The 20,082-nt window shown below is 40.0% G+C and overlaps 1 protein-coding gene across 3 annotated transcripts; it reads right to left on the reverse strand.

Moving 5' to 3' along the window:
• Nucleotides 1–544: 544 nt before the first annotated feature.
• Nucleotides 545–19,597, reverse strand: LOC119728285 (glucosidase 2 subunit beta-like). 3 transcript variants are annotated; one of them, XM_038200465.1, is made up of 13 exons: nt 19,330–19,597; nt 15,773–15,889; nt 14,363–14,458; nt 13,422–13,603; nt 12,894–12,957; nt 12,459–12,609; nt 11,065–11,143; nt 9,967–10,059; nt 7,094–7,394; nt 5,403–5,562; nt 3,239–3,313; nt 2,078–2,177; nt 545–1,621 (listed from the first exon to the last, which is right to left on the reverse strand). In XM_038200465.1, exons 1-13 carry the CDS (start codon nt 19,493–19,495, stop codon nt 1,472–1,474), a joined length of 1,734 nt encoding a protein of 577 aa, XP_038056393.1. In that variant the 5' UTR covers nt 19,496–19,597; the 3' UTR covers nt 545–1,471. The 3 variants fall into 3 exon arrangements, with proteins under 3 accessions (XP_038056393.1, XP_038056392.1, XP_038056394.1); XM_038200464.1 differs by lacking the exon at nt 9,967–10,059 and adding an exon at nt 10,129–10,224; XM_038200466.1 differs by lacking the exon at nt 9,967–10,059.
• Between the last annotated feature and the right edge of the window lie 485 nt (nt 19,598–20,082).

Below are 20,082 nucleotides of genomic sequence, written 5' to 3' on the forward strand. Positions count from 1 at the left end.
CTTTCACATGATGAGACATAAACATTTTCAAATACATGTAATTTAGTAACGGTGTGCAATTCAGCCTTTAAGTAGACTTGACTCAAGTCGGAATTGCTTTAAGTCGGTATCTTTAAAAAAAAGTAGCAAAAATCACTTAGTTTACGTCTTTCCAGATGCCCAACAAGGTACACTTCAGCGCGTGTTCCACTTCAGTGCCGTATAACAATGCGCACACACTGTATGTACACTGTACAACACGCGTATTACACGTACATGTGTGTGCATGTATTGCAGAATATGTGCATACATGTGGTGCAAAAGTTAGCAATTGCTGCATCACTTGAAAATAACATGTACATGTACGTTTTTAACATGATGGTCCGGATTCGACGCATGAGGGCGCGCGTTATGTACTGTAAGGACATATGCGATATGCGATGTGAGTGGATTTAACAGACCGAGCACAACCCAGACTTGGCCAAGTCTAGCCTTTAAGCTGAATGTAGATGGGTCGTTCTATAAATTTTAGGTCTAAAGTGACATTTTTCCTGACCCTGTTACCTTGGCACTTTGCCATTCAAATATCACTAAGAATGACTTCAAACTAGTGTAAATTTGTTGGGTATTACTTTGCTATTTATAATCACTCTTGTAGAAACTACCCATGTAGGAGTGCATCCCAACTTTACAGAAGTCTACCAATGCCAAGAAAATCTTCAGCAACTGGACGGCTATTCCCAGGCACCATGCCATTCAAGACAGGTCATCAATCTTACCAGAATTCGGACTCGTAGCTTAGCAAGCTGCAAGTTCTTGGGTCATGGTTGTTTACACATGGGATACAGGGTATTAACCAGTTCACGTTGGATGACATGTATACACACACAAGTTTTGCGGTATTCGGAACGGATGACGGATAAACACACAACGAGCGAGGCCAGAAATATATGTCTGCGACCTGCTCACAGCGAGCGAGGCCAGAAATATCAGGGTGTGCTACCCCCAGATGATGACCTGAGCCCATCTGGCACCGAGGTTTGTGAAAAACAATCCTGTGCCTGGGTCCGGTCAATGTCAAAATAATCCCAGCGCGAACTGGTTAAAAATACAGAGAAAATAACCATTGAATGCAATGTGAAGGTTCAGAATTACAGTTTTGCTTCGCAAATCCCAGCAACTCACTTGACAAACCTTAAACGACACCCCATTCCAACTGGTGAATATAGCTCATTTAACCTTGGGTACATTCCTCAGCCTGTAAATCTCCCATTGCCAACTTTTTCGTTCGCAAATAAGCCTCAATATCCAGTCCTTGTTTCTTCCATTATCAAAGAGGCTAATCAAGTGGGCCAACCAATCACCAAAAGCTCATAAAATAACCCCTAAAATGATTCCAAACACAGGCACGGGATATCAATTTCAACAAGTCTAAGGACATCTAACAATTTCTTTACACCCAGACCCCCACCCCGATTGACAATACCCATGGTTATAGCTCATCATGGCTATCTATTTCTCCTGTCTCCACGTCTGTTTTTGTTGTGCATAGTGATGGAGTTTCAAACTGAAATTCATAAGTGCAACGTTCAGGTTCACTGGCTGACACAAGCTTATTTTCCAAGCCGCAACGTAGAATGACCTGTAAGGAAAAAAAATGAATTGTAAGCGGCTGACATAATACATGTATTGTACTGGTCAGGAGATGACAGTGAAGCACCCTGATCATATGTGATTGGAATCAGCAAGCTGAATCTAGAAAACTTGGTGGGGAAGAGGATCGTGGGCAGGGATGCAAGTCTCACACAAGTCAGCTTAAGAAGCTGTAGCTTTTTCTCACAAGCTACTGAAAGTACTGGGCACAAAATCCTTGTATTATTCCAATGCAATTCATTCAATGATATTGTGACCACCAGAAAGGATAGTGTGTCCCTCAGCAGGACACTTTACTGCATTTGCTTCACTCTTGCTCTAGTGACCTTAAAAAGAAATGTTTCAGGAGGAACACATACATCAATAGTCTGAATTTCTAACATTACCTATGCAAAACTCAACAAGCTATAGACCTGGTTCCATCAATATGTTGAGTGAATCTTACCAGTGTGGACCTATCAGGGCCATTCCAGCAATTCCTGCCCCTAGTATACTTCATCTTGCTGTATTTATTCTCATCAGGCCCTTCCCACTGGCCCCAGTTCCTATAAGGAAACCAAAAACAATATTAACATAGGTATGCTTGAAAATCTGCCCTGCCATACTGCAGCTGTGGGGATGTCTTCCGTGAATCAGTGTTATTTTTTTAGACTTGTTAATTTTTAATTCTGTGGTTCAGTAAGACCAGCCTAACATAGCTAAGTAAGGTCAAACTTCAGACTGCAAATCAGATGTAGTTAATAGTATGCAATACTGATTTTGCATAGCAGTTGCCTATCTATGCATCCAGATTTGTGTAGATGCAACTGCCCATACATGCACTTATGAAAGAAATGTTCAGTTGCTCCAATCTTTACTAGCTAAAAACCCTCATTACCCATCTTTAGTAAGCACCTAAACTTAAAAGTCTTGAGCACAAACAAGTAGAAAGGAAAAGGAAGCCACAGTGTTTTACTCTCATTAATTAATACATGACAAAGTGGACATTTATATAAGTTTGTCATTTGGGAGTGTAATGATAAGTTTGGATGAAAGAAAGTGTAATAGTGGAGTCCCCAACAATGATTTCCCTGATTTTTCTCAAGTATTACTGCCAAACTTCTTTGTTGAAAATATTCATTGAAATGTGTTCCCACACATGGGGATGTTGTCAGACAAACTGTCAAATTGCATTGTCTTTACCCGTCTCACGTCCAAAACTTGTGGCATGTGCAGAAAAACCAGTAGGGGGAAGAAGTTGCGTGTTACTCCATACTTGACACACGGATCCTCTACACAAGGACAAACGACTCATCTGAGCTTGTGTACAAAATGTACAAAACGGTTTGTCTACATGCGTGATATGCCGTGTCCGCACATAGAACATGTAGAACAATGCGCGCGCGCCATGATCGCCAACAGCTGGCGTCCTGACAGAAATTTGACCACTGAAAGACTGCAGTTGTGCGCCAAGTCTCGCGCACGCACGATGCGAAAGTGCCATATCACACCTCTAACCAAAAATTGGAGGAAGTTGTTTATCCTTGTGTAGAGGATCCGTGCTTGACATAAGAATGACCAACATGACAAAGTTGACTTGGCATACATACATAATTATGACACTTACCCTAGCTGGGTTTCTGAGCCCCCAGCTTTAGGCCGCTGTGATGTTTTGTCAAATGGACATAATTTATAAGTATACCTAAAAACAGAAAGCAGAAATCAATACATTGTTAACTTTGCATATAATTTAAGTAACACAAAATTAAAGATTTTTGGTCACATCGCATTAAATCAATTATACACACTTTATCAGATTATCACCACACCTTATTTCCATACTAGTTGAACATGTCTGCATGCGCATTATTTAGTTGGGGGTGTAACAATTACTAGACAGAATGTACCCAAAATGATTTTCAAAAATACTCATTTAACTTTTCTTAATATACAGTTTTAAGTGTGCCAAAAAAAGGGGAATTTTGACTACATTTTGTGCTGAATGGTGTATTTCAGGAGAGATGACATGCAACCTTGTTGTATATAGAAGACATTTTAATGAGGCCCACTTAAAATGGTGCTCCACATACAATAAACTCCGGCTAAACCGACATCGTACAACTCGTCAAATCGCTCAAGTCGGCCATCTGACTAAAGTCCCGATTGTCCGTAATGCATCCATTGAATTTTGTATTTCTAAGTCGGCTTTTATAAGTCGCCATTTCGCTCAAGTCGTTGTGTTACTCTCGATCCCCTTTCCATAAACAGAACTACAAAATCCTTTGTGTAAGTCGGCATTCAACAAATCACGCATTGGCATCGACTTCCTGTACTGCGGTTGGCAAAGTGTCGAGTGAAAAGTGGTTTCGCACGGCCCGTGATTGCTGCATGCATCGGTGTCGAAAAAGGGTGTCCTACTGCATACATCGCATATGCATTGAGAGCATATCAATACCAGTACCCTCTCTAGGCAGTACGCATGTGCTGTCCATTTTGGGGGTCCTCTTATTGAATGACTAGTGCTGCAGTCAATGCGTGCGTGGTATATACCGGACCACGCACGCATTTAATTTGTTACTGTGCACGTGCATATGTATCGTGGTCTCCACTATCAATACCCCAAACGTGATGATACAATTCGAGGATTAATTTGCTGGATTCAACTCAAGCATTAAGGAGATAATCCAGGGTAAATTGAAGCCAATTAGTGCAATTAATCATGTGTGCAAAAGGCCATTCATGTAAGTCGGTCAAAATGATGACTTACAGCAGATATCAGCATTCGCGTAAGTCGTCACAAATTCTTGGGTCCCGAGTGTGCCGACTTAGCCGGAGTTTACTGTACTTTATTTGCAGGTTGAAGAAAGTCAAATGGTGTACCTACAGCTTGTCCTATTTACAAACTGATTATCAATGCTGTATATACAGTGCGAGTCAAAAAAACTATACACTTTTAAAATTGGCCATAGTTTTATTCTGTAGCAATAAAGATAAGATATTTTCATATGTACTTTTAGAGTAACTCTTCCTGCTTCGTTTGGTGACATTTTCACTGGATTAGTTTTCATGCATGACTGCACAGGAGACAATTAAAGGGGTCGGGTGAAATCTGACTTGCGACAACTAGTCAGGGCTGTATAAGAATGAGACACAAGCATTGCCTTGGTTCTGGTCATGGAATGCATAATCAGTTCAGATTTGTGGATATTGCTTGCAAGAGTTTCAGTAGGCAAATCTGGATGGCCTCCAGGAAAGGATAACTCGTGAAATTGACATTCTCAGACAAGACAGGGAGGTGATCCGCCGTGCTGTTGCAGGAATGATGCGCCGAGCCCAGCTGTGCATTGAACGAGATGGTGGCCATGTTGAGGACTAAGCCACCGTGGAATTCAATTGCCTTTTTAATTTAATTTAAATGTTTTAAATAAACACGAAGTTTAAAAGCTAATAAAATCCTGTTTTGTCTCTTTGCTAGACAATAGTTGTGTTCTTTAAAATTGTCTCTTTTTTATCCAGCCCTGACCAGTTGGCGCAAGTCAGATTTCACCTGCCCCCTTTAACTGTCTCCTGTGCAGTCATGCATGAAAACTAATCCAGTGAAAATGTCACCAAAAGAAGCAGGAAGAATTACTCTAAAAGTACATATGAAAATATCTCATCTATATTGCTACAGAATAAAACTATGGGCCAATTTTAAAAGTGTATGTATTTTTTTGACTCGCACTGTATAATGAACACATAACTGCTTGTTTCTGCTGGTTTCACTCATGGAATCTACGACTAGGACTTACTCTCTATCTGTGTACTCATAACATTGTTTCTGTAATGGTTCAAACTCTTGCTGTGGGCCCAGGTCCACGTTCATCAGTTTTTCTATATCTTCAATTGATTTCTTGAGGTCGTTGACTTGCTTCTCAGCCTCCTTGAATTCCTCTCTGGCTGCATCCGCAACTACAGGGGAGAAAACAAATAAAACAAAGTAAATCACTGAAGCTATATGTAACCTAATGAAACTCATTTTTGTATCAACAAAATTTACAAAAAAAAGAGCTTGGTTTTCTTATTCACGTTGCAACACGTTGCCATGTTTTATCAGTCCATGATAAAAATGGGAATTATGTAGGTAAAATGTCTCAAGTATTTGCTCCAGTCCAAGGTGATATGTCTTAGCAAATCGTTACACATATTACTTTAAGTTCAAGGTAACATGGGTTTAGGATAAACTACTTCTAGTGAGAAATTGCAGGAAATTGTACAGTTACTGGAAATTGTACATTTACTGTGACATTGCTATCAACATTTTAAACTTTAAACCAGATATCAATTACAAATTCAGTCCTCGTATCAGTCTACACAGCCATGGTACTACAGCTAACAGGCCCCAAGAAACCAAATGAAGGAACAGTGTGGGGAAATGAGGTTGGAAGAAAACCCCTTACATAATCACTCTTGAAAACCGAATGCATGAAGGAGTACATCCAGCATTTTGTAAAAAAAACATACATGTCAGGTGTAAAAGGGACAGAACAAACGTGGACCCCAAATTGATATAATGACCCATGTGCACATGTTGCGCAGAGTACCGCCAAGTATCCGCACAACTCTGTAATGTCAACCTGTGTGGGTGCCTGGCAGCAATGACACTCAAGTTTCCTTTTTCTCTCTCACATTTTCACAATCAAGACCAACATTACAGATCAAACACAAACATATAACAGTGAGGATTATATTAGAGAGTCTGTGTATAACTACACCCTCAAGCAAAAATGCCAAAACGTCACTGTAATTGAAGGACACTTGAGCACCATGTCACCTAGTCCGAAAATCAATACTGTGTGTCCCAAATTTCAGGTATTGAAAACATGCAACACAAGAAAATAGACTGGCACATGAAACAACCAGTCCAACACCCTTTAGTACTGCATCAGTCAACTGTTTCAAAACTAACGTCTGGTACCTAGCTCTATTGCTACACATTCTCTATGGTCATGCCACCAGACTACTGAAGGGTCAATCTTTGCAAGAAGTTGAACATGCACCAGTCTAGTCTTTATCTTCAAATTGAAATCACTTGGCTTCACTCCCAGGTGCAAGATATTAAAGAAAAGTCTCCTTTAAAAATTGAATAGAGACCCCAAACTTGGCTGGTGAAATACTGAGGATCTTGTCTTTGCCTCATGAAAATTTAAAAAAGTTTGTTGGCTAAAGAGCAAGTACAGTTGGTCTGATCTTGTTTGCATGTTTTTTTTTTCTGCACTCAAGGTCCAGTCTACATGTCAAGCGCGTACTTTAATAGGTGCAATGGGATCACCCATATTCTGTTATATAATAGATCGTTCTGAAATGACGTCATTTCCTACAGACCAGCCACGTGCATCAGCATTTTGAGCGTCAACTTGCATAACGCGCATCTTGCATAGTGCCATCCAAATTTCCTGTGAACGATCCATACTACTACCAGCCCTTGACCACATTCAGATACCTTCTATAAGTTTCTTTGTGGCTTCATCATATTCTGGCATTTCTTCTCCATCCTCCCCTTTTCCCTTCACTTCTTTCTTCTTCTCATAATCCGCCCGATGCTTGGCATATTTCTCCATCAATTCTCCCTCATCCAGGTCATCGTCAAATTCTTCATCCTCATCATCCTCATCAGCAAAGTCCTCTTCGTCTTCATCATTCATGTCGCCATGGTCACCCATGTCTAGATCCTCCTCTGATGCATCACCCTCATTGACATCTTCTGGAGGTGAGGGGACAGGGGATGGCTCCTCTGGGGTCACCTATGGCAGGCAAAGTTAGACAAGTCTGACGTGTATGAAGTGTTCACTAGGCTTTACAAACAAACTTGAGCATTCCCCAATGTTATAGTCAAGTCCATCACAAGCCATCTAGTCCCAAGTCAAGTCACTAGCTATTCAAATGAACTGAAATAAAGGCATTCCTTTGTTACTGTTCATCCCCTTACTTGTGACTAGAATTGTGATTTACTTTGGACTGGACTTATGATTGACTGGACTAGAACAGTGCTAAAAATGTGCAATTTACAGCCAATTGAAAACGCTATCACACTGCAAGCTACTCTGTTCAGGGCCTGATTTCACACAGTTGCTACAGTAGACATATTTACAACAGTTCAAACCAGCCCTTCAAACTCAGAAATAATCTATGAACACAAAATATTTTTACAGAAAATGTTTCTCTGCTGAGTGTATCTGGATGCTTTGTAGTATTTTGATATTTATCTCAAATCAAAAAGTGATACAGAATGCTTGTATATCCGGCAAACAGTTTAGATACACATACAAGTGAATTGTACTCAAAGCAATAACATTGGAAGTTTTGGGGATTTGGCACAGTTTCTCGGAGTTAAATTCTTAACAGTGCATTTTCAAACAACAGCACCTTTCAGTTGTCAGAAAGTCAGGGACACAAATTAGCTGCATAATAATGATATTAGTTAGCTACACAAGGATAAACGACTCATCTGAGCTTGTGTACAAAATGTACAGAATGGATTGTCTACATGCGTGATATGACATGTCCACGCATAGAACAATGTATAGAACATGTAGAACAATGGGCGCCCGCCCGACAGCTAGCTGGCGCCCTACAAATTTGACTGTGCAGTTGTGCGTGTGTGCGGGTCTCCCATACGCGCATGCACGACACCCAAGTGCCGTACCACGCATGTAACCAGAAATTTGGGGAAGTCATTTATCCTTGTGTGCAGGATCCGTGGTTAGAGGAATTCTAGGTCAAGCACCTAGGCCAAGCAACGCTGCATCACTGAGCTCAATTCCACAATGAACATTTTCACACAAAACAAGTGTCAGTTGAAAGCCATGAATTAGTGGCGCAATTCTAACAATCTTCATCATAGGGATTCTGAGCCAACTTTCATTTTTACACAAATCCCAGCACAGAATCACTGTTCATAGGAGCCCCGTTTTGGTGGGTACACTCTGCCAGCAGCTGATTTCACAAAACGCAATGACATAAGTCCACTTGCGCCACAATTTATTGTGCAAGATGCACAACATTTCAATGCTGCACAACATTTTAGTCATGAGAATCTCACGAAAGTTTCATGGTGCGTAAGTCTGTGACTTGCGCAAAAATTATGGCAAAACTTGGCAGTCATTTTGGGTGGCATATTTTGGCAATCATTTTGGGTGGCGTAAGTTGTGACGTAGCGACTGAAAACTATCTATTTTACCAGCAAATCTTGATCGTCATGGAGCCTGTTATTGCACAACTTATCAAGGTTGATACAAGACACTCACAGCTTTCTGTCTGAAGTAAAAGAATTGCTATTGTACTCATGACAGAGGTTTTAGAGTTGCCGCACGATTCCAAAGAAAGTCGGACAAAAACATTTTCAAAATGGCGGGTGGAGATGATTCAATAACTGTTTCATGACCGAACAAACTCATACACAAACAGCCATCGTAAATGCTGTTATTATCCTCGTCCAAGGTGTTTAGATTATTTAAAACGTTGCGCAGCTACGCCAAGTTTCATGAAATCGATGGTAAGTTTATTGCGCAGCTATGCAGTACATTTGTTGTGTAAGTCCTAAGCATGGCGTAAGTTACACACTGTTTTCGTGAAATCGGCTGCAGATTTCATACAATACAATCCACTTTAGACCTTCATTCTGAACAACAGCAAGCACAATGCTTTTGCCATTACTGGGGGTGGGGAGCTGTTATGGGTATACACTGATTCTACCTCAAAAGGATTGTGTGCTTTGTGTGATATATATGCAAAAGTTGCAAAATTTGAAAATGAAAGAGCAAAAATATGCAAATGTGAAAAAAGCACAAAGACATGCGGAGGTTTTGAAGAACAAAGATAAAGTGGTGACAACTTTCACATGCGATGATGAGTATCTTTTTCAAACTAGCAAACCATAGCACTACTGCCACAAGCCTCAACATGCTTTCTACTGCTTTCAAAACTTAATGCAACATTCCCACTCCCCCCCAAAAAAACAAATTTATAGTTTGGTAGTAAAATGAGCTTTGTAATGACTGGTATTTGTGCCAAGGAATGGCACTGAAATGTGCAATGAAACTGTGATTGTCAAATTATTCTTCATTTTGACAGGGTGGGGGACATCCAATAGATTAAAGGTTTGCACTTTTGGTTATGGTTGTAGGTGCATGTGGTTCTGAAAATGAACTGACTATCTCAATGTGCCAAACTATGTACTCTGTTGATCTAAAGGAGAAAACAAACAGAAGATATTATGAAAATCAAACTTTCATTGAAGAAGAAACAAACACGTCACAGCATCAGGTTAGTAATGAGACGCGGACACATTAGCAGCCAGATGAATTGAGCGAATACCTTGGGCAGTGATTTGAACTTTTCCTTGATATTTTTCCAGATAGGGCCAATGAATGTAGCTTTAGGCAATCGATCAATGCCGATTAAAACTGCCTGAAATGAAAACAAAAGCCATGCAAACATAGGGGGAAAAGCTTGTAAACTGCAAGAGAAAAGAAATACCTGGTCTTTCTCAGACTTATACTTGTCCTTAATGACAGCCCATACTGACGCAGTGAATGTGGGTTTGATTACTTGATCAACACCACCCAACACAACCTGTAAGTTATTCATATTGTGGAAAAAGATGGTATTATTAGATAGTGGATTGACATGAGTAACATTCTCATAACTAACTTCAATACCATGAAGGCCCTAGGTTTGAATGCCTTTAGACCTGTCTGATACCACTGAATATGCTGAAGGTTTGAGCACATTGAAACGAAAAACAGTTATCTGTACTTCGCATCATATGTGTACGAACCATTGCACGATTGTGGTGTGTCCAACATACTAGAGATGTTATGAGCACACAGCAAAGTTCTATACTGGCAAAACATGATTCTGTGGCACACAATTCGACCATGGCACATCATAAAACTTTCTCCTCTACAAATTAGTGGGCCTGGCATTGATCCTAGTAGAATCACACGGGGGGGGGGGGGGGGGGGGGGGGGGGGGGGGGGGGGGGGGGGGGGGGGGGGGGGGGGGGGGGCCTAACTTGTCTTGCAACCTTTCAAATGTATTCTACTTGGAACCAAATGTCAGTCCTTTTTTTTTAATGTATAAACGGATGTATTTCAGGTCATACCAGTCGGTAATCAAAGTGAAGCAACTTTTTATTTCTTACACTAAACATGAGACCAACAAGTTGAAGTACAATATGCCAAGTGTTCCAAAAGTGTATGCCAAAGTTCAGATTTGGTAGCAGGTATATACCTACAATGCCCAGTGACGTGTACATGCCAGTGATGACTTAAATCACATTGTTCAAACTTGCAGACTGACAGACTTGTTAAAGAGAACAATGACTAAAAGTCAAATGTTAAAATATTAATCAATACAATGAAACTACAGGAAGTGTTTCAACAGAATATCCGAAAAGATTGTTCTGATCACCTTTGCTTCTTCTTCTGACACCTCCCCATCGCCATCCGAATCAAATTCTTTGTGGTCAGCCAGTTCGTCTGGAGTAATCCTGCATAAAGACAATAGAAACTTATTAGTCACTTGTCATAGTCCGGTCTGAACAAACGTAACTGGCACAGAAGCATTGGCTAGTTGGACACAGTGTGAAAGAATACACGACTTGAGCAATATCATTAATGGTATTTTAATCCAATAATGCATACATGAAACAGAATTAAGTTATGTAACTTATCATGTCATAAACTGTAATAATGTGGTGCTTATACAGGGTGGTCAAAAAAACAAACGGCATACTTCCACTACCTTGAGACTCAATCCACCTGTACCAATTGATGGAGAATCCTTTTAGAAGAATTATGATACCAAAATATCCCGATTCGGTCTAGTAGTTTTTACTGCAGAGCCTATTTTGTGAAGCACAGTTCTTTCATATGGGTATTACTACATAACAATCCCTCTATCAATTACAATGTAAGTCAAATTCCCGGGCATGGTTTAGTAATTCATCAGGACAAAAATGACCCCCACCTTGCTTCACTAAATAAGGTCTATAACTAAAACTACTGGACTGAATCAGGCGATCTTGGTTTAACTTTTCTTCTAAAAAGATTCTCCATGCATTGGTAGATGTTGTTTGAGTCTCAGAGTAGCGGACGTATGCCATGTCGGTTTTTAAGGACCACCATGCTTTATACCAAAGGTCTCAAAGCGCTTCACAATTATTACCCCTGTTCATCAGGCCATGAGACCATATTGTTTTTGCTGCAGCTTGAGATCAGGGCTATCTGGTCTCTACCCTCACTGATACCCATTGATACTCCTGGGTGTACAGAGGCAATTGTAGTAAAGTGTCTTGCCCAAGAACACAAGCACCATGAATTGTTCCCCTTGTCAGGGTTTGAGCCCATGTACTGTCACACATGAGTCGAACAACGTAACCATTGGACCAAGGCACTCCACAAACTGTGATCCTACTGATGTAACTACAATACTTTAAACAATGTTTTTGAAGTTGATGAGAATAGGATATCAAGTTGTACCAAAAATGGATAGGCCATCTTTTGCATAAGTGTACGACAGTTTTATGTTATTTGGGTTTTACATGTGAGCAAAGTTGGAATGTTTTCTGGTCTCAGAGTCTTTGTAATTTAGTCTCGGAAATGTATACCACGTGCACCAAGGTTTACATGAGGTTTCTGTTGATATATATCGTTATGTACAAAATGTTGCTAGTCTAAACCTAAGTTTCCATTACTTTCTAATATTTATGAATCTCCACTTTCAGAAAATACTGAAGAGTCAAATCACAAAAGTAAGCAGATGATGACACAATAGTGATGTCTATAGAATAGCCCCCTACTCACAGCCCATTTCTGTCTGCATCTAGCTCATCAAATGCCTCATTAGCTCGTTGTTTGTCCCTTTCTTCTCTCAGGACGGCTTGCTGTGCATCCCATACTGCCTTGTGTGCATCCTTAGCCTCTTTCTCAGGGCTTTCTGCCTCTTGCTTTAACCCTGTTTTTGACAAGAAGTTATTTTATATAAAACTGTGAGGCATCAAATGACAAGTAACCACAAAACACAATCACAATGTGGGCAGTCAATATAAAATAAACAAAAGCTACAGAACTCTTTACTATTTAATACAATCTTTTTTGCAATCTTGTTTGCAAATTATGCCCTTCAAAATCCAAACCTAATTTTAAACACATAAAAATGTCCCTCTTATTAGTGATGCAACTTGTCTTTATAAGCATGTTTAATTCCTGCTGACTTGTCAATAGTTTGGACTGACTTACTCTCTTTTTCATCTTTAAGCTGATCAGCAACTTCCTTCTCCTCTCTGAGTTTTTTAAGTGATTCCTACAAATAAACATTCAGACATATGGAAAGTAAAGATAAAATGGACGTTTTCTGAAATCACTAGTTAATGTCAATTTTTTTAATTTTGTTGAGACAGCACTTGCTCATTTCATTGCATATATTTTATAAAGTATTCTCACTGTGTAGGAGCATATCACATGTAATGGTTAGTTTGGATTTTCTTTAGTTTACATGGAGATACGATTGGTGCAGGGGTTCTGTGATGACTCTGATTCCATTGCTGCAAGAGCCACTATGTGGAACTGTTTTTCCTCAATTGTTTTCGCCAGGGTTTTCCTCATTTAAAAAACTGGATTCAAGGCTCAGACCCGACAGAGAACAGTATTAAAACTAAATCACTGTTCAAGATACCCTGGATAAGAAAGAAGCTTACATATTGAGAAAACCTGACGCAAATTGATACACAATGAAAGAACAATGCTAGATGTTCCGCTGTTGTGTACCTCTCTCTCGGCTTTCTTCTCAATGCCCTGTTTGATGTATTCCTGTCGGACATCAAAGCCCTGGTTCATCAAGATGATTTCCTGCTGACGACGCTCAAGATCAGCTCTACCCAATTCCCTGCAATTATTGCTGCATTGAGTAGCTCCTGGTCCTTTGTATTCATCTGAGGCATCACAGCAGTCTGCACACACACACACATAATTAAGTGAAGACTTTTCTTCATGCTAAACTGGAGGAGGGGGTTAAGTTTACGTCTAATGCTTGTCATCATTATGCAGGATGACATTTTAAGCAGAACAACTTCCCTGACTTGAATTCTGCTTTAGTGGCGCCAAGTTTCAAAGGCCAGTTTATAGCCGGTCACTGGATGGTTGCACATCTGACAACTTGATGCATAATTATCTGAAGTATGGTTTCAATTCAGTGACAGTCACCCAAGGACATTAATGACATCACTACAGAATTCAAATAATCATTGACATGGTTGCTGACTTCACTTTTGCTCACTGGACTTTTAGAACTGCTTGACTGGTAAGAAACAATCGATATACAACTAATGGTGAGAGAAATAATCACGATATTTCTCTCCACCTGGGAGTCATCTCAATAATTATCTCGGATAAGTTGCAGAAAGTTTATCTGCAATAGGCCCATCACATCACGTGTTTATCGCAAGATTCTCAATAATTATCCCCAATTTTCACGTAACCAAATTATCAGTTTGTAAACAATACTGATATCTCTATCGCGGGAAGACTCTAGGGAAATTGTTCAGAATCCTACAAAAAATACCTGATACAATGGGCCTATTACAGATAATTTCTTTCAAAATTTATCCGGGATATTTCTTGAGGATGTTCCTTACTGTGATTTGGCAAAATAGAACATATTGGTTCCAGCACAGTACAAGGCATAGTGCAATGAATGAATAAATACCTACCACAAATACCATCATTTACTCTTGATGAAGGAATGTACTTGGGTTTGAATCCTCTGTTGTTGCAATGGAATTTACCCTGTGGGCAAGCTGAGGTTCCTTCAAATGCAAAGAAAAAATAATTATGTCTCATTATTACAAGTGGTTACTTTGTTTGATTAAGGGAATACATGTAAATGTGGGCTTGGCTGGTTTTAAACACTATGCTTAAGACCGGTTTGGAGTCTGGACGCTGATAATGACTCGAGCCGATTGATTTTGTTGAACAAGTTCACTTCATGTTTTTTTAAACAGCCCTCTAGCTATGTTATGGTATGTGCCTCTCGCAAGTAGTCGTAAACAACTCCTTACATGGAGATTGGCGCACATTGCGCGTACTGCGTGATGTGGTGCCGAACGCAGCTGTGCCAGTGTAGTGTGAATTTAGGGATCTATTATATGTGTAACCGAGGATTTGTGAACGTTCAACCAATAAAAGGGTAAAAGAGACCGGATTTCATAGGAGTCCAAATTTCATGTGACACTGGAAAAGTTTTTAAGACCAGCCAGCCGGTGTTTTATCAACCGTTTAAGACCGGCGACTTGACGGGCTCTCGACCAACAGCAATGGGTAAACTGTCCTAGGTATTTACGAATGGTATTTAAATGTTTAAACTCTAAAGAGGCTGCTGCCTGTCACTGGATATCATTGTGGAGATCCATGGCCTCACGGTAGCTATGTTGAGCTAGGCAAGACACTTTGGCATCACGTCTTCCCTCCGTTCATTATTTAAATGTGTACCTAAAAGGGTAGAGGTGGTTATCAAGTATGTGGCAAAATGACAGCTTTGTACTGAGTTGAAAAGGCCTACAGAGTGTTTTGATGGGCCCAAAAATGTAGTACCTTGATCACCATTATTGCCAGGTACTTGAAATTATAACTAAAACAGAATGTTCTTCACAAAGCACAAATATCAGCAGGTTGCTCAATAGTAAAATGTATAAAATGACCACTATAGTGACCACTATAATGTCCCCTGGGTCACCTTTCACCTAAACCTGCAATAATTTCCTCTCAATAGAGGTGTAATTGACCACATGTGGCTGAAATAAGTCACAAAAATGTAGGAAAAGAGCCTCTTTGCATGTTTTTCATAAAATGGCCACTGCTGACCACTGGCAATGGTGACCTTTGACCCAAATATACAAATAGATATGTGGGGTTCTCGTAGATCAATACTTTCTTCTTTCAAGTCTGGGAAAACTATGTTTATTCAAGAGACTATTTTCATTCTCAAAATTTAAAGTTGGGATAGTTTTTATATATTGATAAGGGAAAATAAGAGTCCGAGAATCTAAGTTTCTTGCAGTGATTCCATTGAAACTACTTTGATCTACTGTTCATGAGCAGAACCCTTGGGTGCAGTAGCTTACCTGGTTCATCTGAGGAATCCATGCAATCACAATAATCATCGTTGACTTGACTTTTAAAGATTTGTCTTGATCCATCTAGGCAAGTAAACCATTGTGAATCTCGGTAGAATGGCTCATCTGGTCAGCAAGATTACAAGGGGAAGGAAAAGAGAAATGGCCTTAATAATGAATACCAAATAGTCTTCAAGCTTCATCTGCAAAATTACATGTATGAGACCATTATGGCCTTAATATTTTTGTAAAATTGTATGGAACTGCTTTTTTTAAAAAGACTTTAACCCTCCTACTTTCTGGTCACACAAAACCAACAAATTTCACTCTGCCAATTTTGCCCATAGGATTAGCAAACACCATACCACCACAGTCCTGTGGCAAGTCCATTGACCATGCGTTGCAGTATGGTCAACAGACTTCACCGTGATGTGCACTGTGTAGTGTATGGTTTTGTAGGGTCAGTATAATCTGCTGTGTAATAATTTGTGCATGGTTTTGTAGGGTCAGTGTACTCTGCTGTCATGGGCGTCACAGGGGGGGGCAAGGGAGGGTGCTTGCCCCCCCCCCCACCTGGAAAACGAAAAAAAAAAAGGAAAAAAAAGAGGGAAAAAAAAGGAAAAGAGGTGTGAAGCCACATTGCTGTTTATTTGATGGGGGAGGGGGGGGGTGTAGGGCAAATGCTTTCCTGCTCAAGCTTGGAAAAATGATAAATTGAGAATAAAATGAAAAAGTTAAGAAATTTTGGGGAGAAATTTGCTTTACTTCCTATCGTCACTATCGAAGAAAAACGAGTTGCGCTGAATCAACGACTGTTGCGTGTAGTGATATGTGCCCTGCGCCGTATGGGCTTTTTGCGCAGAGCACATATCATATCAGAGCACATATCATATCAACAGTCGTTGATTCAGCGTGACTCGTTTTTCTTCAATAGTGACGTCACACGCACTCGACGATCTACCAAAAAATGGATGGCACAACTCGGTAGACACATTTAATTGTAAGTGGTAAGTTTATCAGAATATTTCGTTATTTTTTCAAAATTACCGCTTGTTGGGAACAATTTAAGGGGTCTTTATATGGCATGTCATGAATGTGTAGATCTGTCCAAGGTAACTGTTTTTTTTCATTTGTATTCTCTTTACCAATTTTTTGGGGGCCTTTTCTCGTATCGGTGATGTGTAGTCAAAGTATGCCGATTCGGTGGAGCGCTTGTAGTTGTACGGAGGGTACCGAAGTACCAGCGCTCCACTCAGTAGAGCTAACCTGGGCTAGAGTAGCCCCATATTGTGGCCAATTTACTGGACTACCTCCGTAAATAAAGGCCACACTTCGGCGATCGTGAAGTGCAGGGCCCCTGTTTTGTTTTGATCAAATTAAAGTCAAAATGTTTTTTATTGCTCAAAAATCACCTTTACAATCAAAAGCAGAATTTTCTCAATTCTAATGACGGTTTGTGCCTTGCGATGCAGAGCGCCATTCGTGCTCATGGTACATCGCGCAGTGATCGCCATATTTAGTTTTGGGTCGCGTGTTGTCGTCGTGCTGTCATCGTCATTTTACCCCCAAATTTCCCTCAAAAATCAAAACCCTGCCCTCTATCTATGACATACCTGTTTATTGAGAATGTCGCCAACTAGTTTGGTAGGTCCAATCATTTTAAAGTGGATTTTGTTCCCTTATAGGAACCGGGCCCTACACTACACGATCGCCCACACTTCCACCATGTACAAAAACATGTCGAACTTTGTCAAATTTTGATTTTCACATTTAGGCTTAGTTTGTAGTTTATTTTTGCTTTAGAAGCATACTCACCATAGGCTAATCAAAAAGTGCTGCCTTTTGAGATGTCTATATTTCATGAAATTTCCAGATTCGTTTGCACACGTTTGTGTATCAAAATTTCAACATGATATTTCACGAAAATTAATTAGACATCTGAAAAAGGCAGCACTTTCTGATTAGCCTATAAAGAGGGCGAGAATGCTTTTCTAAAGCGAAAATAAACTACAAACTAAGCCTAAATGTGAAAATCAAATTTGACAAAGTTTGACATGTTTTTGTACATGGTGGAAGCATGAAGTGTGGCCTTTATTTACGGAGACGTAGGCTAGGCCAGTAAAAATTGGCCACTTTTACGGGGCTAGGGCTAGAGTAGCCCCATAAATGTGGCCTATTTACTGGACTGCCTCCGTAAACATAGGCCACACATCCACATGTACAAAAATCATGTCGACTTTGCCAAATTTTGATTTTCACATTTAGGCTTAGTTTGTAGGGTTTTTTGCTTTAGAAGCATACTCACCCTCTTTATAGGCTAATCAGAAAGTGCTGCCTTTTTCAGATGTAGGATGGAACGCCGTATTATCGCGGTACTTATCACGTTTCTCGTTCGGAATAGAGATTGCCCACTAACCTTCCAGAATTTTCCTGTCTTATGTGTAGTATAACTCTTCCTTTTTAAATTAATATAAAAAAATCTGACGGGTGGTGTGGTTTATTCCGTGTACGATGCCTGTATGCGGGAAGTGGTTTTTATAATGATCCCAACTTTTTTGTTCACAGTTTATGTTTGACCAAAACACCCCCTGAATAAAGTCTGATATTTTCCCTGTAACGTTCAAGTTGATTAAAGACAAAATGTCTGCAGGATGATTTCTTAAGACCCTGCCCTTCCCCCGAAAGGAGAACACAAATATTGAGGCAAGTCTACTGATCGGCGATTGAGGGCGCCATTCACTTTACACGGTGTGCCGTTTTATTTTCGCTAACGCGCGGTGCTTATTTTGATCCCGTAAAAGTTGTTACGATTTCCCGCTGCAAATATCGTCGTTCGACTTCATTTTACATTTGCAGCTGAAGAATGGGAACTAGACAATGGAACTTTCATGGACAGAGCGCAATCAAAGATTTATGTTAAAATATAAACGGTACCTTTTAGCAGACACGGTGAGGGAAAATTTTGCAAGTTTTGGAAAACGTTAATATTTATTAAAATTGTTAAAAGTCCCGAAAGACACAACATTTTTAATCGTCCTTTTTATAAAACTCGGTAGAAAATCCTTGATGACTGGTGAACTGGATGAAAATCGCCACTTGAAGGAGTTTTGACACTGTAAAAAGAGAAATTTCCCATGCCGCGATAATAGGGATGCCGCGATAATAGGGAGTCCGACTATATATTTTTCGTGAAATTTCCAGATTCATTTTTACACGTTCATCATTCATGTGACGTTTGCGTATCAAAATTTCAACATGAAATTTCACAAAAATTAGACATCTGAAAAAGGCAGCACTTTCTGACTAGCCTATAAAGAGGATGAGTATGCTTCTAAAGCAAAAAAATCATACAAACTAAGCCTAGTAAATGTGAAAATCAAAATTTGGCAAAGTCGACACGATTTTTGTACATGTGGATGTGTGGCCTATGTTTACGTAGGTAGTCCAGTAAATAGGCCACATTTATGAGGCTATGTTTACGGAGGTAGCTCCAGTAAATAGGCCACATTTATGGGGCTAGTAGGGCTAGATTTACTCAAGTTAGGTCCTATAAAGACAATACTTACTTGTTAAGGACACACCGCGTGGCCGAGTCACTGATTCTGTTACAACTACATCTATAATACTCATTAAGCCAATCAACACCAATGTAATCAGTGATTTCACAGACATTTTCTTTGCCTTCATGTCACTCACGCACGCCGCCATTCTCTCGACCCGACGAAACATCATCCCCGTACGTACGTACGTGCGAACATACGTAAGTGTAGCACTCAAGTTCAATGTGTGTTACAGGCGGGATCGAGGTTTAAACAACGTGTACTGCTGATGACTGGAATAAAGGTCATTTATAGAGGGCGCACTTTGATTTCTGGATTCCCCCCAAAAACTTGCAGAGACTCGGTAGCATAAAATGGCACGACAGTAGGAGCGCGTGATGAATATGCATGACTATGACGTCACTAGAAGCTCATGAGTAATATATCACGCACGGTACTGATAGATATACATGTAGATGCACACTGTTATGTGCTGCATCCACTGATCTCTATATAAAGACTGGATAGCTAATACAGAGCCGCACAGTTGTCGTTTTTATAGACAGCATGATTTCTTTTGTAACGTCGCGGTTCACTTGACTTATATTTTGACCACCATCACTGACCAAGGTTAACTACAATTTTTCTAACGTCGTGGTTACTAAAATGCCGCAAATATAACTTTTTCGGCGTTTTGAAATAATAATCATTACGGAAATGTGTCCCTTTTAGAACATCATAATATGTGTACGTGACCAAAATGCGCGTCAACTGTTGATA

Source organism: Patiria miniata, unplaced genomic scaffold (genome assembly GCF_015706575.1).
Source record: "Patiria miniata isolate m_02_andy unplaced genomic scaffold, ASM1570657v1 HiC_scaffold_20, whole genome shotgun sequence".
Classification (NCBI taxonomy): Eukaryota; Metazoa; Echinodermata; class Asteroidea; order Valvatida; family Asterinidae; genus Patiria; species Patiria miniata.